The sequence below is a fragment of the Gymnodraco acuticeps genome, unplaced genomic scaffold (genome assembly GCF_902827175.1).
Source record: "Gymnodraco acuticeps unplaced genomic scaffold, fGymAcu1.1, whole genome shotgun sequence".
NCBI lineage: Eukaryota > Metazoa > Chordata > Actinopteri > Perciformes > Bathydraconidae > Gymnodraco > Gymnodraco acuticeps.
The window spans coordinates 37,455-56,553 of record NW_022990690.1 but is presented as its reverse complement, the minus strand read 5'-3'; the positions used below and the strand labels follow the sequence as shown (position 1 = coordinate 56,553).

At 41.5% G+C, this 19,099-nt stretch overlaps 3 protein-coding genes across 3 annotated transcripts in view; 2 read left to right on the top strand and 1 right to left on the bottom strand.

Annotated features, from left to right (window-relative positions):
* The first annotated feature begins 201 nt into the window (after positions 1 to 201).
* On the top strand, positions 202 to 6,564 carry LOC117555438 (mucin-2-like). Its single transcript, XM_034230325.1, has 3 exons — positions 202 to 228; positions 263 to 273; positions 5,043 to 6,564. Exon 3 carries the CDS (start codon positions 5,130 to 5,132, stop codon positions 6,234 to 6,236), a length of 1,107 nt encoding a protein of 368 aa, XP_034086216.1. The 5' UTR covers positions 202 to 228; positions 263 to 273; positions 5,043 to 5,129; the 3' UTR covers positions 6,237 to 6,564.
* On the bottom strand, positions 3,492 to 17,839 carry LOC117555439. Its single transcript, XM_034230326.1, has 3 exons — positions 16,574 to 17,839; positions 11,499 to 11,718; positions 3,492 to 3,625 (listed from the first exon to the last, which is right to left on the bottom strand). The coding sequence occupies exon 1, from the start codon at positions 17,691 to 17,693 to the stop codon at positions 16,803 to 16,805; it is 891 nt and encodes a 296-aa protein (XP_034086217.1). The 5' UTR covers positions 17,694 to 17,839; the 3' UTR covers positions 3,492 to 3,625; positions 11,499 to 11,718; positions 16,574 to 16,802.
* Positions 11,100 to 19,099, top strand: part of LOC117555440 (coronin-2A-like) — a 21,166-nt gene continuing 13,166 nt past the window's right edge. The window contains exons 1-3 of the mRNA XM_034230327.1: positions 11,100 to 11,119; positions 11,505 to 11,709; positions 11,960 to 12,076. Of these exons, the coding sequence (XP_034086218.1) occupies positions 11,509 to 11,709; positions 11,960 to 12,076 (318 nt within the window). The 5' untranslated portion in view covers positions 11,100 to 11,119; positions 11,505 to 11,508. The remainder of the gene's footprint in view (positions 11,120 to 11,504; positions 11,710 to 11,959; positions 12,077 to 19,099) is intronic.

Sequence of the window (19,099 nt, the reverse complement as noted above, 5' to 3'; positions counted from 1 at the left end):
TTAGATTCCTTTTCAATATGTCCAATATGTGTAATATGTAATGGAAATCGCTTTGAGCACTTGAAAAAGCGCTGTAATAAAAAATCGAATTAATTATTATTATACATTTCTACATTACTCTTTTGTTTCCCTGCTCTCAGACGGACCGGGTGTCCATTCGAACGGAGTCAGAACCACGAGGTCGTTACCTTGGTAACCAAAGGTCACCGCCTCTACAGGCCCAAGATGGCGACGCCCACAATCTATGACATCATGCAGCTCTGCTGGCACGAGGTGAGAGCCCAGAGACTCCATTTTTTTTAATCCTAATATACTGTGAGTTTTAAAGATACTTTTAAATTCAACTTGTGTAGTGAGGTGTATACAGCCAGTGGTGTAAAGTAACTAAGTACATTTACTCAATTACTGTTCTTAAGTAAACATTTGAGGTACTTGTACTTAACTTGAGTATTTCCATTGTATGCTACTGTGTACTTTTACTCCTCTACAGATCAGAGGTACATTATGTACTTTTACTCCACTACATTTATTTAATATCTTTATTTACTTTACAGATTTGGATGAATGATGTGGAATACAAGCAACATGTTAGAGCTCAGGCACTTAGGAGATAGGACCCAATTGCACGACCCGGGAGACAGAGGTAAAGTATTGGTAAGATACTTTATGTTTCCAAAAAGCAGGCAAGATGAACAAAAATGGTCTCTAACTAATCTCAGATTGAGATGACAAAAAACTGAGAACAAAATGATAATCGCTCACGTGGTGAGGAACAAATCTTTTCTTTGAGCACAAAAGAACATAGACCTGACCAAGGCAAAATACAAGAAGCATAGACCTGACCATGACAAGAAACAAGAAGCATAGACCTGACCATGACAAGAAACAAGAAGCATAGACCTGACCATGACAAGAAACAAGAAGCATAGACCTGACCATGACAAGAAACAAGAAGCATAGACCTGACCATGACAAGAAACAAGAAGCATAGACCTGACCATGACAAGAAACAAGAAGCATAGACCTGACCATGACAAGAAACAAGACCTTCCAGGGCAAAAGACAAAAACGAACTGACACTGAACACTGGGGCCCTTTCTCATTTAATCAAATGTCCCCTCCTCGACTCCTCGACTCCTCGGTCCTCCGGTAGTGATCCGGAAATTAATTTTAGCGCGCCATGTTGAAGGACATCTCATTTCTCTCAATGCACTTCGAGGACCGAGCATCGAGCAGGCTCTCTGGAGGAGCTCTAACCGAGGATACACTGATGGGTCCTCCACGGCTCCTTCGTGGATGCATTTCCGGGAACAGAGATTTTTCAAAGAGTGGTGACACACGGCCGGACTTATCTCAGCCAATGACAGCTCTGCATGCATCCCCTGGATATTATTTTATTAACTGCTTTCATCGCGACGCGATGTTTACAGAGAGAACAGCTGTGAGGTCCGTGCAGAAAGCAGAGCAGTGTGTATAATATATATCACTCAGTATAACAGGCCTACTCTCTTTATTTGCTGTAGTTTAGTTGATATCTACAAACAAAGAGTCCAGATTTTTCTAAGACCATTTAGTGCTTCACAAAATAAAATACACAACGCCTGTTAGGCTGTTAGCTGTATGGTGCGTGTGTGTGTTGTAGGTGTGTGTGGTACAGTGGTACAGTGGTTCAGTTGGTTTGGTGTCCTCTTCTTACTTTTAATACTTGTAAATAAAACTTTCGGCCCGTAATTTATTTTCCTCATTGTAGCGACCAGAGAGGGGGGGATATATCCAGTCTCTGATAGTGTTACGTTATTATGAGAGTGCTCTGTTTGATTCTGAAATTGTATATATTTATATAAATATATACATATATATATATGTGTGTGTGTGTGTGTGTGTGTGTGTGTCCGCATCTGTAGCCTGTTATTGTCTCATTATACCGCACTGTGAATGAATTAAAAGTAAATATATAAGTCATCATGAACACATCTGTCCATCAGACAGAGGGCTGCTGCCTCCTGTCATCATTAATGGACGTCTCTTTAAAATGACCGCTCAGAGGAGAGGAGTTCTCATTTCTCTAACCGCCTGCTGCTTCCCCTCCTCTCTCCTCGGCTCGCATCTCATGTGGGCGGGACTAAGTCTCGAGGATAGGAGTCGAGGAGGGGAGTTAGAGAAATGAGAAAGGGCCTGGGTGACAGGGGAATTTAAACACAGGGTAACAAGACACAGGTGGGAACAATCAGGGGCGGGGCTGACACTGATGAGCAAAGGAGACACAGAAGGGGTGACAGGGGAAAACAATCAGGAAATTAGACACACCAGGGAAACTAACGACAGACAGGAAAACACGGGGAGAAAGACCAGACAATACACAGGGAGGAAAACATGACAAGGAGAACAGCAAAACACCCACTACCAGACATACAAAACTAAAAACGTGACATAACACAAGAATCATGACAGAACCCCCCCCTCAAGGGACGGATTCCAGACGGCGGGACCTCCAACGGGACTGGACATGGAGCTGGCAGGACCCCCAGCGGAACCTCCAACGGCACAGGACATAGGGTTGGCAGGACCCCCGGCAGAAGAGTAGTCGGTGGAACCTCCAACGGCACAGGACATAGGGTTGGCAGGAATGTGATTATCTTTTCATGGGGCCCAAAATCCCTGGCGGCGCCCCTAACGTGAAGTCATGTGACCGTACTGTAGTTCCTTTATAGCGTTAGATTTTTACTTCAGAAATCATAAATCTGTGTTAATATGTGGAGATTATCCTGCTGAACTAAACGTGTAAGTATCATAAACGTTTGTTTGACACAGAGATTATTTTCTACCATCATTCGAAAATCCAATGGAAATTCTCATTGAACCAGGGAGATGCTGCCTTCAGGGTCGGACTAGAACTGACAAATCAGATGAAGCGGATGGACCACTCACTCATAATCCTCCACCAATCACGTTTGTTTATCTATTCATGTATAATAAATTCACACATCAATACTTATATTCTTTTTCAATTTGCTTCGCTGCCGGCACGAATAGATTTGATGCAAAATATTTGCAGGCGAGTATTTTGTATTATTGCGTCCTCCTGTCTATAAAGGTCTTTAAACTGAAGTTGTGTCCATCAAATAAAACACTCATGTTGAATTGTAGTCAATCAATCAATGTTTATTTATATAGCCCAATATCACAAATCTTACATTTGTCTCAGTGGACTTCACAGTTTGTACAGAATATCAGTATGACAATACGACACCCTCTGTCCTTAGACCCTCACATCGTACAAGGAAAAACTTCCAAAGAAAACCCACAGTTTAAAGGGAACATGGGAGAAACCTCAGGGAGAGCAACAGAGGAGGGATCCCTCTCCCAGGACGGACAGACGTGCAATAGATGCCGTGTGTAAATTGAAGAGATAATACATTTGCAACATAGGTAGTCCAAATGTTTGGAAATGCATGTGTGTATAATAGGAAGATGAATCCATGAGGATATCCATCCAGGACCTATGATCCAGGACCACAGCCACGACTCAAGATCCAGGGCTCGCGATCCAGGACACAGGACCGCAGGATCATCCATGACTCCGGATCCCGGCGTCTCTTTTTCTGTTAGGCAATGTACAAATATTCTGTAAAGGAAGTAAAGGACCGTTCAACGCACCGTTCTGTATAGATATGGAGTCATACTGAACAAAAACACATCCAGGGAAAGTCCCCGATGATGGAGATTATTATAATATTTCTGTAGCCACACCTCCTGGGACATGTACCTTCCTTCCGACTCTCTGAGTTATTTCAGTTTCAGCAGATTTCATGAAGCTCTGATCCAAGATGGTAAGTGTTTTTTTTGGGAAACTTTATAAGGATTATTTCTGAATTTGTTCATCTCTGGATTATTTTCTCATTTAATGGATTACTTTTAAAATGTTGACAATTGCGGATGAGAAATGGGAATCACAGTTTACCCAAAGTCTGAAATGTCTTTTTTTAATATACTTTTCAGTTTGTACTCATAACACATTTCCTCTGAACTAAAGATAAATAAATATAATTAAAAATATGAAATCCTTAATCCTTAATTTAGGTTTAAATATGTTTTCTAATAAAATATTCCAAAAAATAATTATAGTTCAGCAAAATCTAAACACTGCAATTGTAAGTAAAATAAAGTGAAAGTTAAATGAATTTTATTAAATGTTTTATTTAAAAGGTTTTATGAAAATAATCGTAATATCTCGTATAAGTACAATTATCATAGACAAACTAAAATCCAGACACAATTGAATGTTTTCCGTGATTTATGCGATTTTACAAAAGTAAAAATAACTAAATTAAATGATTATAGTTCTGCAAAATATAAACGCTGTAATTTTATCTCAAATAAAATTATATGAAAGTTACGGCAAGTTTAAGTGTATTTTATTACATTTCTTGTAAATCTGAATACGCAAAATAACTTGAATTATCAAGACGATGCTGCTCCCATGTTGATGCGAAACGGGTGATTCTGCAAACCTTTACTGAAAATACTTTAATTAGCTTATGCTGACAATGCTTCTGTACTTCTTCTCAAGTAAAGTTCCTAAAACAGGACTTTTAGGGAGTATTTTATTTTATTACTGCTTCATGATGATGTGAAATGTGAACAAAATAACACTTTATTTTATTTATTTATTTGTATTAACCAGCAAATCTACAAGCAGTTTTTCTAACGGAAATCTATCCCAGATTTATTGCTGGTATTCGTCCAGGAAATAAAGCCTGATTATCTTTGTGTGTACACAATGCCGAACAACAAAAGTGTAACTTGGGAATCATTAACCAGTGTGTAAAGTAATGAGTTGAAACCCAGCTAATGACTCCTAAAATAAGCTCAAGAGGAGGTTATCAGTAAAATCAGTAAATACCCCACTGGTGAATACGTCATCACTTCACCACTCTATAAGATAACATTATGATTCCTCAACAAAAAGGTCTGGTTTGAACTTATCTCAAACTCTAATGTTTGATAATGCATTGTTCTTTCTCCTCCCAAAAAATACACAGTATGTGACCCTAAAAAGATGGAGTCTCCTGCCCTTTGCCACCATCCTCCTGTCCATCCATCCCACACTAACTGCAGTGGTGACTTCAATGGCTGACTGTCCTGGGTTTCTTCTTTTGGAAAAAACACCAAATGTCCCCGACGTCTTGCAGGAAGGGACGATGCTGGACCAGAACCGATATAAAGTCATTTGCCAATGTCTTCCGCGAACTTCAACCACATCTGCCCCTCCCACTGCCACAACTAGCTTTCCCTCTTCCACCTTCCCTACCACCTTGAGCACCACTTTATCTACAACTACAGACAAAACAACAACAGTCCCAACAACCACAACAACAACCACCACCACCGCCCCCACAACAACAACAACAACTACAAAGAAAAAGAAAGACAATCCTGATGATAACAAGGGTGGTGAAGGTGGAGAGGGAGGTGCTTTAGGAGGTGGTTTAGGAATGGGTGCTTTAAGAGGTGGTGGAGGAGGTGGTGGTAATTTGCATACAACAGTTCCTGCTACTCAAAATGCCACTACATCTGGCCATGTAGCTACCACAACAAGAATTCCTTTAACTGCTGCTATCCCCAGTGTTGCCACTAAACCTACAACTACAGAAACATCAACCGGAACAACTTCCCAAACCAGAACTAACTCCACCACTACGACATCTACCCCAACTATTCCTGCAACTTCCAAACCCCAAACTAACTCCACCACTACAACATCAACCCCAACTATTCCTGCAACTTCCAAACTCCAAACCAACACAACCAACCCAATGCCAAATATTCCTGCTACTTCTGAACCCAAAACTAACTCCACCAATCCAAAATCAACCACAACTATTCCTTCAAGTTCCGAACCCCAAATTAACACAACCAACTGGACACCAACGCCCTTCACTTCTCCAACTCCCGGACCCCAAACCAACACAACCAACCCTACGCCAACTATTCCTGCAACTTCTGAACCCCAAACCAACTCAACCAACCAGACACCAACACCCTTTATTCCTGAAATTATTGAACCCCAAACCAACACAACCAACCCTACGCCAACTATTCCTGCTACTTCCAAACCCCAAACCAACATTTCTGAATCCGAAAATAACATTTCCGAACACCAAACCAAGTCATCAGCTACTTCTTTAACCTCTTGTCTGATATGTTCGTACATTTTTTGTATACTGTTTTGCTAATACCTGATTTACAGCTAGGCTAGTACAGCCCTACTGGACGAGACCAATGGGGAAGTGCCAGAATAAAAATATATGGATGCATTTCCTGTCTCATAACAGTGAAATTGTAGGTATCTAGGTAGTTTGGGTTGCCTTAACCCGACCATGGTTAAATTAATTGGATGCCACATGTTGAAATCACATTAAATATGTATTTGAAAATCTAACCATCTAATATATTGTAATTCAATGTAATGTTTGAAAGAATTGTAACCCGACAATATGAATGAAATCATGTAAAAATCAGCTTTTTTTTCCAAATGCGTCTCAGAGAGCTTTAAAATCTCAACTTCCGACATCTAGAGGAAAAATAAAATCATTACAAATCCGAATTGTTTTTGATTTATTTGGTCAATTCAATTTCGCTAATCATAGCTTTAAAGAAAAGGTGTGCTTTGCATAGATTAAGAGGGAGATTGAGAATGTCTAATTATTTAGTCATTTTAGTCAAATCAATGGCACAAAACTGCATGAAATAGAAATATTATTCAGATCCCCGCTACCAAGAAACTTTATGTGGATCAACCGGCCCATCACACTCTACAACTCCCATGATCCAACGCTACCTCACCCCACAGTAATCTCTGTCCATGTTAATGTTTGATTGAGAGCCCCCTAGTGGCAGAAAATGGCAAATCTTACGTTTAAATGCATAAAAATCAAAGAGTTATGTTCATACTATCTGTATTGAGGACAAAAGTCAAGTTAGTATTGTCAAGGAATTGTGATGGTCATTTGAAGGGGAATACTGTGTGTGTGTGTGTGTGTGTGTGTGTGTGTGTGTGTGTGTGTGTGTGTGTGTGTGTGTGTGTGTGTGTGTGTGTGTGTGTGTGTGTGTGTGTGTGTGTGTGTGTGTGTGTGTGTGTGTGCAGCAGTATCGGATGTAAAGTTTTGTTTGTGCGCGTGCAGCCGTGCATAAACAGCTAAGCTAATTTGGAAGTTGAGGCGAGACGTCAAGGATCTCACACTCTCACACACACACATACACACACACACACACACACACACACTTACTGCTGTCAGAAGTCAGGACTCAGCCGTCGCTCTTTCACTACATCTTGAAAATATATTAACAGTTTGTCTGCAGGAGAAGTCAGTGAGTCATACATGACTGTATCTGAGGTAAGTCGACATTCTGTTATTTGTATTGATCTACATTTTATTTATTTCTATAAGAAGGTCGGGAAAAACGATGTTTACATGTTGACAGTTAGCGAAGTTTTGCAGTGAAAATGTTATCTCAACACTTCAACTTTGGTAGTTGTACATTCATCTTTCACATTTCCACTCAATTCATTCTCAAATGTCTGACTCTATTCTCCGCAATTCACATTGATTCTTTACATTTACTCAATATTTCTACTTCATTCCCCACATTTTAAATTCAATTTAATTTTTGACATTTGAACTTCCAACACATACAAACAGCTACGTTTTTAAAATGATAAAAATTATTAAAATCAACAAAATGACATTTCCATGTAGCTTTAAACTTTCTGAGGGGATTGTATGATGTATTTAGTATTTAGTGTCTCTACTGGGACATGTCTCCATGCTTTAATGTTCAAAAAGCTCTTTATTGTTCTCATACTGCCTGTACTGCAGCACCTCTTTTCACCCTCTGTCTGAAACCAGAGCCCACGAGTATCTGTACTTCTACTTGAGTAAAGGATGTGTTTACTTTTGCCATCTCTGCGTAAAAGTGCCTCAAAACTGTCCTTTTATGCAGTACTTTAGTTAGAGTCATGTGCGTTAGGGGGGCCAACAGGGGCCAGTGCTCCCCTGTGGCCCCCCTACAAAAGAATACATCTACGATAATGCAATTCATGCAAAATACTGAGTTACTGTGCTTCAACCTGGGCCACAGTTATCAGTTATGTAATTTTAAGTTGAAACTAAGTTACTGGGAAAAAAATGGTGATTAAAACAAATATCAAGATGTAGGTTTGGCTCAGTCTGCTCTGATTGGTTAGCTGACCGGCTCTGTTGTGATTGGTCAACCGCTTAGGGTTGTCCCGCCCCTTAGCCTATCACGTATAATCTGTTGGAGCGCTAGCCAATAGGAGCGCAGGTTTTGCGTAGTGGTGTCACTATTGGCATCACTTTTTTTTGCTTTTCCACTCAGGGCTACTTTTTCACCTTTTCCTGGCCCTCCAAAATCGAGGTTCTTACCGGGCCAACAACCGGGCTGAATATGCTAAACTAGTGACGTAAACACTCAACTGCTGAATGGGAGCGAGAGAATTGCTGGCAAGGGGCTACAACTACAACAACATGAACATATTTGACCGTGATTTAATTGTAATACACGTTTCTAAATGATGCCGAAGTAACAACATACTGATACCGGTTAGTAAAAACCATGAATTAATGCTTTGACAAGTCTGCAGACAGACGGCAGAGAAACACCTTTAAAATGCGTGTTTTGTGAATGGAGCTAAGCTAACGTTGTAAATGCTCCGACCGTCCACACTAACGGCTGATGTTGGTTTTGTGGTTCGCATTGAAGATGACGTCACGGCAGTTTTATGCAGCGTTGCTCCGCCCGCCGAACAGCCGATCACCCCGCCTACACTGCGTTACTATAGTTACTACCCCTGTTAATAAACTGTAATGGAAACACAGCATAAAGTGAGCCTGGCCTAACAAGGCCTAACCATACCGTGCTAAGCCGTGCTAGGTCCTGCAGTGGAAAAGCGCCTAAGATCCGGTGCTAAAGTCAGGGAAATAAAACATAACATACTTTAAACAAGTCCGTGAATTTGAACTGAACTAACCGTGGACATCATAGCAGGTATTTAGTGGTTTTCTGTGTTATATTTCATAATTTCGGAGGGTATTCAAAGTGGAAATGTGTGTTGTTTTCCGCCGCAGTAAGCTGATCTCTTGTAAAGGTCAAAAGTCAGGAAGACTTGCTGCTGTAACAACAGCAAAGTGTGTATGTACCGATAAATATTTAATAACACGGACAAACTGTTCTGGACGGAGGATTTATCAGTGTGTGAGTGTGTGTGTGTGCGCGCGAATGATTAAGAAGTTATTGAAGAAATTGATTAATTATTGATAAGATTATGAAAGACAGCTGATTGGATTATTCATGAGACCAGATAATAAAACTGTCCAAGTTCCACACACACCAGAGATGTTCACAAGTCTTTTTTTGCAAGTCCAAGTCAAGTCTCAAGTCTTTGTGGGGTGAGACTTGATCAAGTCTCAAGTCTTTGGTCACGAGTCCAAGTCAAGTCTCAAGTCTCAAGTCTCTAAAAAATAAAAGTCTCATGTCTCTTCTGGTTGTAATAAGCCTTCTATTGTCTGCTGCTATCCAGTCTGTTAAGAATACTGCACAGCTATATCTAAGACATTCAAAGCATTTACTGTATTATTATCACTCCTATATCTATTAGCATACAGTATCAGTACTGATTAGTTGTTTGTTATATGATCACTTTAAACAGGCTATTGCAATGCAATATGAGGACAAACATCACAGTTTAGCTAAATGCAAACAACTTATAAGCAAAACACTTCAGAATCAGAAATCAGTATCACAAATACTTTATTAATCCCCCGCAGGGAAACTGTGTTAAAAGTACTTCAAAGTAAACATTTGTTCTGTGCCATTTGCAACTAAAAAACTATTGCTGCAATATTATCTGAAATATACTGAAGTGGTGATATTAAAACATGACCTGTTCCAAAACAGATATCTACCATTAACACCATTTACCAGCCAAATGCTGGTAATCATGCAAGTGGCTGGTACTGTATGTTGCACGCACCAGCCACAAATAACAATGGCAATCTATTGAGTGGCTGGTAACATTTCAACATTCACTAGGCTAGCCATTTGGCCAGTGGACAAAAATGTTAAAATGTGACCTCTGCAACCGTATTGTTTAATTACACTGGGTCTCTAATGACATCTTTTAAGTCTACTATAAATAAACATATTCCTCTATCCTCTCACTCAAACCCAGTGTAATGGTAACCTGATAAACCTGTAACATTAACGTTACGTGGTCAACAATAAACCTGTAACCTGCCTATAAACCGACAGATGTATTTATGTATGTAACTATGTATTTTTCTACGTTTAACGTTAGCCAGTAGATGGTGGCAGCGGAACGTAATGATTAACGTTACCGACCTTTTTTACGTCATGTCAAGAGTTGGATGTCAACGCCACTCAACGCAAACAAGTGGGACAAGCAAACATTCACTCATCTTTTCAAATATTCAGTTACAAAGCTAGTAGCAAGCTAAGTTAACATTACATAGCTGATGCTGAGCTAAACATGTTTGCTAACCGTCCATATGCATTAATGTGAGTGACCTCTCCGGGTGAGTTTTCAAGTGCCTGATGACATTTGACGTTGTTGCACCAGCATCCTTGATTTTAATATTGCAGACTTTGCAGTGTGCGCTCCTTTTGTTGGTGCCGCCGGCGTTTTGTTCGAAGTTTTTATAGTTGAACCTAATTACAAGCGGTACAGCTGCAGGTGTGCCGCCGGTCGCCATGGTGTTACCATCATGTTAATGTTAAAGGTGGGGTAGGTAAGTTTGAGAAACCGGCTCGAGATACACTTTTTGTTATATTCCATGGAATGCTCTTAACATCCCGATAGCCGGCCCGGCTAAAGTAACTGGATGGCCTACCTGCCTGTCAGCCTCCCATCGGGGCACAAACTTGTCTCGTGCCCTCATTGGTCATGTGCGCGTTCGTGTGTGTTGGAGGAGGGGCTCTGTGAGGAAGTGGCAGATTTTCTCCGGTTGTGTATTTTCTAATTCTAGCGATCTCGAGCCGGTTTCTCAAATTTACCAACCCCACCTTTAATACGCCAAAAATAGAAAACACAATGATTGTTCACGAGTCCCAAAACACGAGTCCAAGTCGAGTCCGAAGTCTTTTGAGCAGGAGTCCAAGTCAAGTCTGAAGTCTCTGTGTGTGCGACTTAAGTGCGACTCGAGTCCGAGTCACAGACTCGAGTCCCCATCTCTGACACACACACACACACACACACACACACACACACACACACACACACACACACACACACACACACACACACACACACACACACACACCACACACACACACACACACACACACACACACACACACACACACACACACACACACACACACACACACACACACACACACACACACACACACACACACACACACACACACACACACACACACACTAAAGTTTTCCTAACCTCTCTCCAGATGTCGTGGCGCTCGTCTTTCCGATGCTCAAAGTTTCGTCACGTTTTCGGGAAGCCGTCCAATAAGGAGCACAGCTACGACGGGGTGCCAATCACACGCGGTGTCCATGACAACCACTACTGCTCAGCCAATCCCTGCTTCATCGCCGTGGTGACGGAGTGCGAAGGGGGCGGGGCTTTCCTGGTGCTGCCCCTCCACCACGTGAGCATTCTGTTTAAAGGATAAAATATTAGACAAAAAGAAGTACAAATATTTGTTGATACAAACCAGAACACACACAGTAAATGATGAACATGGTATTGTCCACAGTATTGACTGTTACATGTCCAATATGTGAAATATGTAATGTAAAGCGCTTTCAGCACTTGAAAAAGCGCTGTAATAAAAAATGTAATAAATTATTATTATTATTATACATTCTTGCATTACTCTTTTGTTTCCCTGCTCTCAGACGGGCCGGGTGGACCCTCAGCACCCGAGGGTCTGTGGCCACAGAGGAAGGGTTCTGGACGTGAAGTGGAACCCGTTCAACGATCACTGCATCGCCTCTTGTTCGGAGGACGGCACCGTAAGCACCTGTGTGTTTACATGCATGTGTACAGACATACAAGTACCTCAAAACTGTACTTTTATGCAGTACTTTTGTTTGAAAAATATCACTTGCCACCGGCTTGAGCTTCAATCTCAGGATCCATGTATTTGTGATCCTCTCCAGAATGGAAGTAGTCATCACTTACAGTTCTGCCTTTACAGGGATGCAAACTTGTCACCTTTTGGCGAAATTTGCCGTTTTGAATCCAAAATAGGTCGTTTGTGTGATTCATGTATGTTTTGTTTGTTGGTCTATTGATGAACTGACTCGTGCTCCATGCTAAAGTGTTAGCCAAGTTTAATCAAGAGGTCTTGTTCGGATTTAAACATAGGTCACAACTATGTGGCGACACCTTGTGGTAGGAGTGTGTATCTATCTAATCAACACATCCCCCTTTCTTTGAGGTAATATAAACAAATAGTGCAACATCAATTTTAATCAAACATTTTGATTTCTCTACCATAACAAATAAACATCTGGTCTAAATGTACTCAGAATGCTAACTAGCACACACTTGGAAATTGTCTAAACATTTACACCATTTTAACATCCATTAAATCAGTCTCTCAATCACAGATTCAGTCTATCTGGTTTTCTGATTTCCCTTGTAGATCTTCTGACCACATGTTCACTTGGAGTGTTAGTATCACAGTGTGTCTGTGGTGAAGGTGTGGACTCAGACTCAATGATGGATTCACTGAGCTGTTGACCAGCTTCTTTTGTTTTCATAAGACTGCGACGATTGCGTCTGAAGATGTGTCCTTCCTCTGTCCTCACAGTGAAAGATCGCGGTGCTACTTCCTGAAGAACAGTGGCTTTAGTTCTCCATCCATCAGGACCCTCAATCCTGACTGTGTCATTACTTGATAGCAATGGAAGCTGCTTAGCTGTTTTGTCATACCATGTTTTCTGCTTCACCTTTTGTTGTTGTAGTTGGTGTTGCAGCTTTGGGTGTCTCTTTTGCTTTGAATAGCTTGGCAGTGTGGTGCGCAACTTAGGATTCATCAGAAGTTCAGCAGGTGACAGTCCACACTCCAGAGGTGAGGCTCTGTCGCTGAGGAAAGCGAGGTATGGGTCTGAGCCACTCATCAGCTTTCTTTAGAAGTTGCTTGAGAATGTGAACTCCCTTTTCAGCTTTCCCATTTGACTGTGGATAATGAGGACTTGAGGTCACATGCTTAAAGTCATACTGTTCTGCAAATTCTTGCCACTCTCTGCTGTTGAAACACGGTCCGTTGTCACTCACTACTGTGTTAGGTATGCCATGTCTTGCAAAAATTGATTTTGAATGTGTTATGACACTTGTTGATGATGAGTTTGACAGTAGTGCCATTTCAGGAAAGTTTGAGTAATAGTCAATGACCACTACATAGTCTTTACCTTTGAGATGAAACAAATCCATTCCAACTTTATCCCATGGTGCTGTTGGCAGTCACTATCATGGGCTCTGTAGTCTGCTTGTTTCTGTGTGTCTGGCATGTGTCACACACATCAGTCTCTCCATGTCTTTATTTACTCCAGGCCAGAAAACCCCGTCTCTCGCCCGTCTTTTGCATTTTTCAACACCCAGATGACCTTCATGTATTTTTTTTTAGTACTTCCTGTCTCAATGCGCGTGGAATGACAGCCCTGTGTTGTTTCAGTAATAGTCCATCCACGACACTCAGTCCACCTCTGATGGTAGAAGAGCGGACAGGAACCTACAGGCCATCCATTTTGCATATTTGCAATGACACACTGCAGCTCTGTGTCTGTTTCTTGAGCTCTGTGTCTGGACCTTGTGTCTGATACAGGAAGCGCAGCAGACACCATGTTCACATGACTTTTCACATCCTCTTCAGTTGTACTCACATAATCCACTGTAGGTGCTCGTGAGAGAGCGTCAGCAAGTATCAGGTGCTTTCCAGGTGTGTAGATCAGCTCAAAGTCATATCTCTGCCTCTTCATCATGAGACGCTGTATCCTTGGTGTCATTTCACTTAAATTCTTTTTAATGATGGATACAAGTGGACGATGATCTGTCTCTACTGTGAATGAAGGTAGGCCATAAACGTAGCTGTGGAACTTCTCCAAGCCATAAACCAGTCCCAGACATTATTTTTCTATTTGAGCATATCTGCACTCAGTCTGTGTCATTGACCTGGATGCATAGGCCTGGCTTCCAATGCTCGCCTTCAACTTGGAGGAGCACTGCGCCTATTCCATCCTTTGAAGCATCTGTTGAAACTTTAATCTTCTTTGTTGGGTCAAAGAATGTCAATACAGGTGCAGTTGTGTCTGTCTGAGTGTTTTCCACTCTTGCTCATGTTTGACTGTCCATTTAAACTCATGTTCTTTGTGCAGGAGCTCACGGATGCAAGATGTCTTTGCAGATAGGTTTGGAATAAATGTACCTATTAGGGGTGTAACGGTTCACAAACATTTCGGTTCGGTACGTACCTCGGTTTTTTGGTCACGGTTCGGTTCGGTACAGCAGAATTTTTTTTCACAGAACAAAACATATATATATATATATATTTTTTATTATTATTAAACTGTGAATAATGTATTCACTCAAATAAATACAAAATATAATAAAATAAACATTAAGGTGCAGCATGTCGATGAACTGAAATAATCTGTATTTGAACTTTACTGTAGGCTACTAGTACTCACAAAATATAAACTATTAGTTTTGGGTTTTTAATTATTATTAAACTGTGAATATTCACTCAAATAAATACAAAATATAATAAAATAAACATTAAGGTGCAGCTTTTCGATGAACTGAAATAATCTGTATTTGAACTGTACTGTACTGCACCTAAGCAGCCAGTTTGACATTATGACTTGCTTGTCATTGTATTTTCATGTTGTTTAAAGAAAGATGAACTTGTCCACATTGCTTGCCGAAAGGGCAGATCTGCTGGCACTAACAATGTCTCCTGCTGTGGAGAACACCCTCTCGCTAGGGACAGAGGTAGCAGATACAGCCAGGTAGCGCTTTGCTAACATGGCAACATAAGGATATATGGCGTTTGTAATAGCTTTGGCTCGGTCTGAACTCTCTGCGAGTGGTGGAGGCTTAAATGCTAGCGGGAGTTGGGTTTGCACTTCAGTCTTTTTTCTTTTGGTACCGGTGATATTCACGTTCGGGTGATGCCTTTTCAAGAGTGTGCAAGTTTGATGTATTGCCAGCCGCGTAACCAATTTTAGTTGAACAATGCCGACAAACAGCTTTGGTTCGGTCCACCTGTCTTTGTCCTTCATCCTTGTACGTAACTGCGGAACCAAAATGTTCCCAAACCGGAAACTTCAATGATGCTGGAGGATTTTCGAGCTCAACTTTATCTGCGTTCGCCATTTCGACAGTTCCTCAAATTACTGACTACATTTGAACGCATCCCTCTGACCAGCTCTCATAGTATGCCTCTCATCCAATGAAATGACTTGCTCGCTCTATGACGCGTTGAACCCAATGTGACCAAATTACTCTGAATGCTGCGACGCAGCACCTGAGATTACTTCCAAAAGTTGTTCACGTTCTGAATTTTTTTACGTTTAACGTTATATTCGTTCGGTACACTTCGGTACACACCTGTACCGAACCGAAGGGCCCGTACCGAATAATTTCGGTACGGGTACGTGTACCGTTACACCCCTAGTACCTATGAAGTTGACCATCCCCATAATGCGAAGTACACCTGTCTTGTCTGTGGGCCTTGGCATATCCTGTATGGCTCTGATCTTTTCTTGGTCAGCTTGTACACCTTGTGCAGAGAGCTTGTCTCCGAGAAAGACAACTTCTTGAACTCCAAACTCGCATTTGCTCTTGTTAAGCTTGAGTCCATACTTGTGTATGCGCTCCAGCACCTTTTTCAGCCTCTCATTGTGTTCTTGTAGTGTCGAGCCCTACACAATGATGTCATCAACATATGCTCGAACACCGTCCAGCCCCTCAATGATGTGCTCCATCGCTCTGTGAAATATTTCGGATGCTGAGATGATCCCAAAGGGCAGTCTGAGGAAGCAATATCTGCCGAATGGTGTATTAAAGGTGCAATATTTGGTGCTGCTGTCCTCCAGTGTCAGCTGCCAAAAGCCTTGAGATGCATCAAGCTTTGTGAAGAAGCTGGCACCTGCCATTTCACTTGTGATTTCCTCACGCTTGGGTATCTGATAATGTTCACGCTTGATGTTTTCAATAAGATCTTTTGGGTCCATACACACTCTTAAATCACCACTTTTCTTCTTTACACAGACCATCGAGTTAACCCAGTCTGTTGGCTCCTCAACTTTTTGTATCACTCCGAGCATTGTCATTCTGTCGAGCTCTTTCTTTAAGCGATCTCTGAGTGGCGCTGGAACTCTTCTTGCAGCATGTGCATTTTCTTTGAGCTGGATTTTGCATGTGAAGGGCAACACACCAAAACCCTTAAACACATCTGCATAACTCTGTACTATACAATCAATTGAGTCATTTGGTGTACTCACAGTTGTGTTGATGCAATACACTCTCTTGACAAGTTCCAAATCTTCACATGCTTTATCACTCAGCAGTGAATCAAGTCCATCAGCGACAGAGAAAAGTAGGTGGTGCACTTTACCTTTTGAGGTTACCTTTAATATGCACACGCTCAAACTGTTGATTTTCTTTCCATTATAATCTTTTAGTGCCTGTGTTCTTTTTTTAATTTGTGGCTTATCTTTCATTGCCTTGATGTCAGACAGGCTCATCAGGTTTGCTTTTGCACCAGTATCCAGTTTCATAGTTATTATTGTCCACAAAAAATGTCTCACTTAAATCATCGTCTTCCACTATGTTTACAGACTTTCCTTTCTTCCTCTCATTTCCTTTTGAGAAGCACTGCTTAGCTAAATGGTTCTGGCCCTGGCAATTAGAGCATTGCTTACCAAATGCCGGACACTGTCGTGGTTTGTGCTTCGAGCCGCAGCGCTTACAGCTGAATGTCCCTTCTTCCGACCGCTGTGTAGGCCGCGTCTGTGCGCGCCATTTGCCTTGGCTGGAGACCGCACCAACTGCTGCGCCATCACTCACGTTAGCCGCGCCCGCCATCTCGCTGAAAGTCCTGACGTGCATTTGGGACAACTCGCTTGCATGGCAGATTTGTATAGCTGCTTCACATGTCAGCTCCGTTTCCCTTAGCAGCCTTTCTCTGACCTTGTTATCCTCCACGCCAAAAACGATCTGGTCCCGTATCATGGAGTCCCTCAGCGTAGCAAATTTGCATGACTGTGCTTTTAGCTTCAGGTCAGTCAGAAAGCTATCAAAAGGCTCATGCTGCTGCACACGTGAACGGAATACATATCTCTCGTATGTTTCGTTCTTTCTGGGAGAGCAGTGGCCATCACATTTCTCGAGCACTTTATCCAGTTTGTCTTTATCAGCCTGCTCTTCATACACAAAAGTATTGTACACTTCTATCGCCTGTGGGCCTGCTATAGTTAGCAGTAGCGCTACCTTCCTAGCATCCGGCTTAGTTTCCAGTCCCATGGCCGTGATGTAAAGCTGGAACTGCTGCTTGAAGGTCCGCCAGTTGCTGTCGACATTTCCCGAAAGTTTGAGCGTCTCCGGTGGCTTTAATGAATCCATGTCGCTTGTCACAACTCCTCACTTAATGTGTTTTTTTTACTTCATAATGTACTGCTGGTACCATGTTTTGTTTGTTGGTCTATTGATGAACTGACTCGTGCTCCATGCTAAAGTGTTAGCCAAGTTTAATCAAGAGGTCTTGTTCGGGTCCCTTACCGTACATGTGGATTTAAACATAGGTCACAACTATGTGGTGACACCTTGTGGTAGGAGTGTGTATCTATCTAATCAACACAATGTAGATCTGCAATACAAATATTTTTGGGGGATCTGGGACCCGGAGTAATCTTCGGCCGTGAGCTGTTATGTGCCATCATACACGCATGGTGTTCTTTTTTTATTATAATGAAGCGCGAGCTGTGTGCTCGAGTCTTCCTGCCTGTCGGTTCTGCTCATGGATGTATTATAAGGCTCTGCTGCTCCGCGATGATGGTCTAGCTTCAGCAGCTACATTACCTACGGGTGCGTTCGTTAATATTAACTGTGCGGTCCGGAGTCACTGTGGCACAGACTGGACCGCTGGTGAACAGCTGTTAGAACGGGCCGTTCAGGTGTTCAGAGCAGAGCTCCCTGTCGGAGCGGCAGAGCGTGATGTGCACTGAGAAGTTTTTCTGTTGCAATATTATTTAATGAATCCTTGAGCTAGCTAACTAGCATACATTGTCACTATCTGCTAACGTTAGCTTTAGCCTTCGTTTTTTAATAGTTTTTTTCATAGGCTATAAACAGAGCTGGTATAAGTATAGATATTGTACTTGAGTAATAGAAGCACTCAGATCTTGTACTAGAGTAAAAGTAGAAGTACTCAGGTCTTGTACTTGAGTAAAAGTAGAAGCACACAGATCTTGTACTAGAGTAAAAGTAGAAGTACTAAGATCTTGTACTTGAGTAAAAGTAGAAGTACTCAGATCTTGTACTTGAGTAAAAGTAGAAGTACTCCGATCTTGTACTTGAGTAAAAGTAGAAGTACTCAGATCTTGTACTTGAGTAAAAGTAGAAGTACCAGAGTGTAGGAATACTCTGTTACAGTAAAAGTCCTGCATTCAAAATGTTCCTCAATTAAAAGTAGAAAAGTATTATCATCAAAATATAGTGAAAGTAGCGACAGTAAAAGTAGTCGTTGTTTGATTGGACCATTTCAGAATAATATATATGATGTGTTTTATAATGATTGATCATGAAAGTGTTCTCAAAGCTGGTGAAGGTGCAGCTAGTTTGAATGACTTTGTATACTGCAGGGTAGCTGGTGGATTTACTCCAGGTGGAACTAAAGTCTGATTTAACACTTGGTTAGATTTCACAGCATTCATCCACATCTGTGAAGTAACTAAAGGTATTAAATACATGTAGTGGAGTAGAAGTACACCATGTACCTCTGAACTGTAGAGGAGAAGAAGAACAAAGTA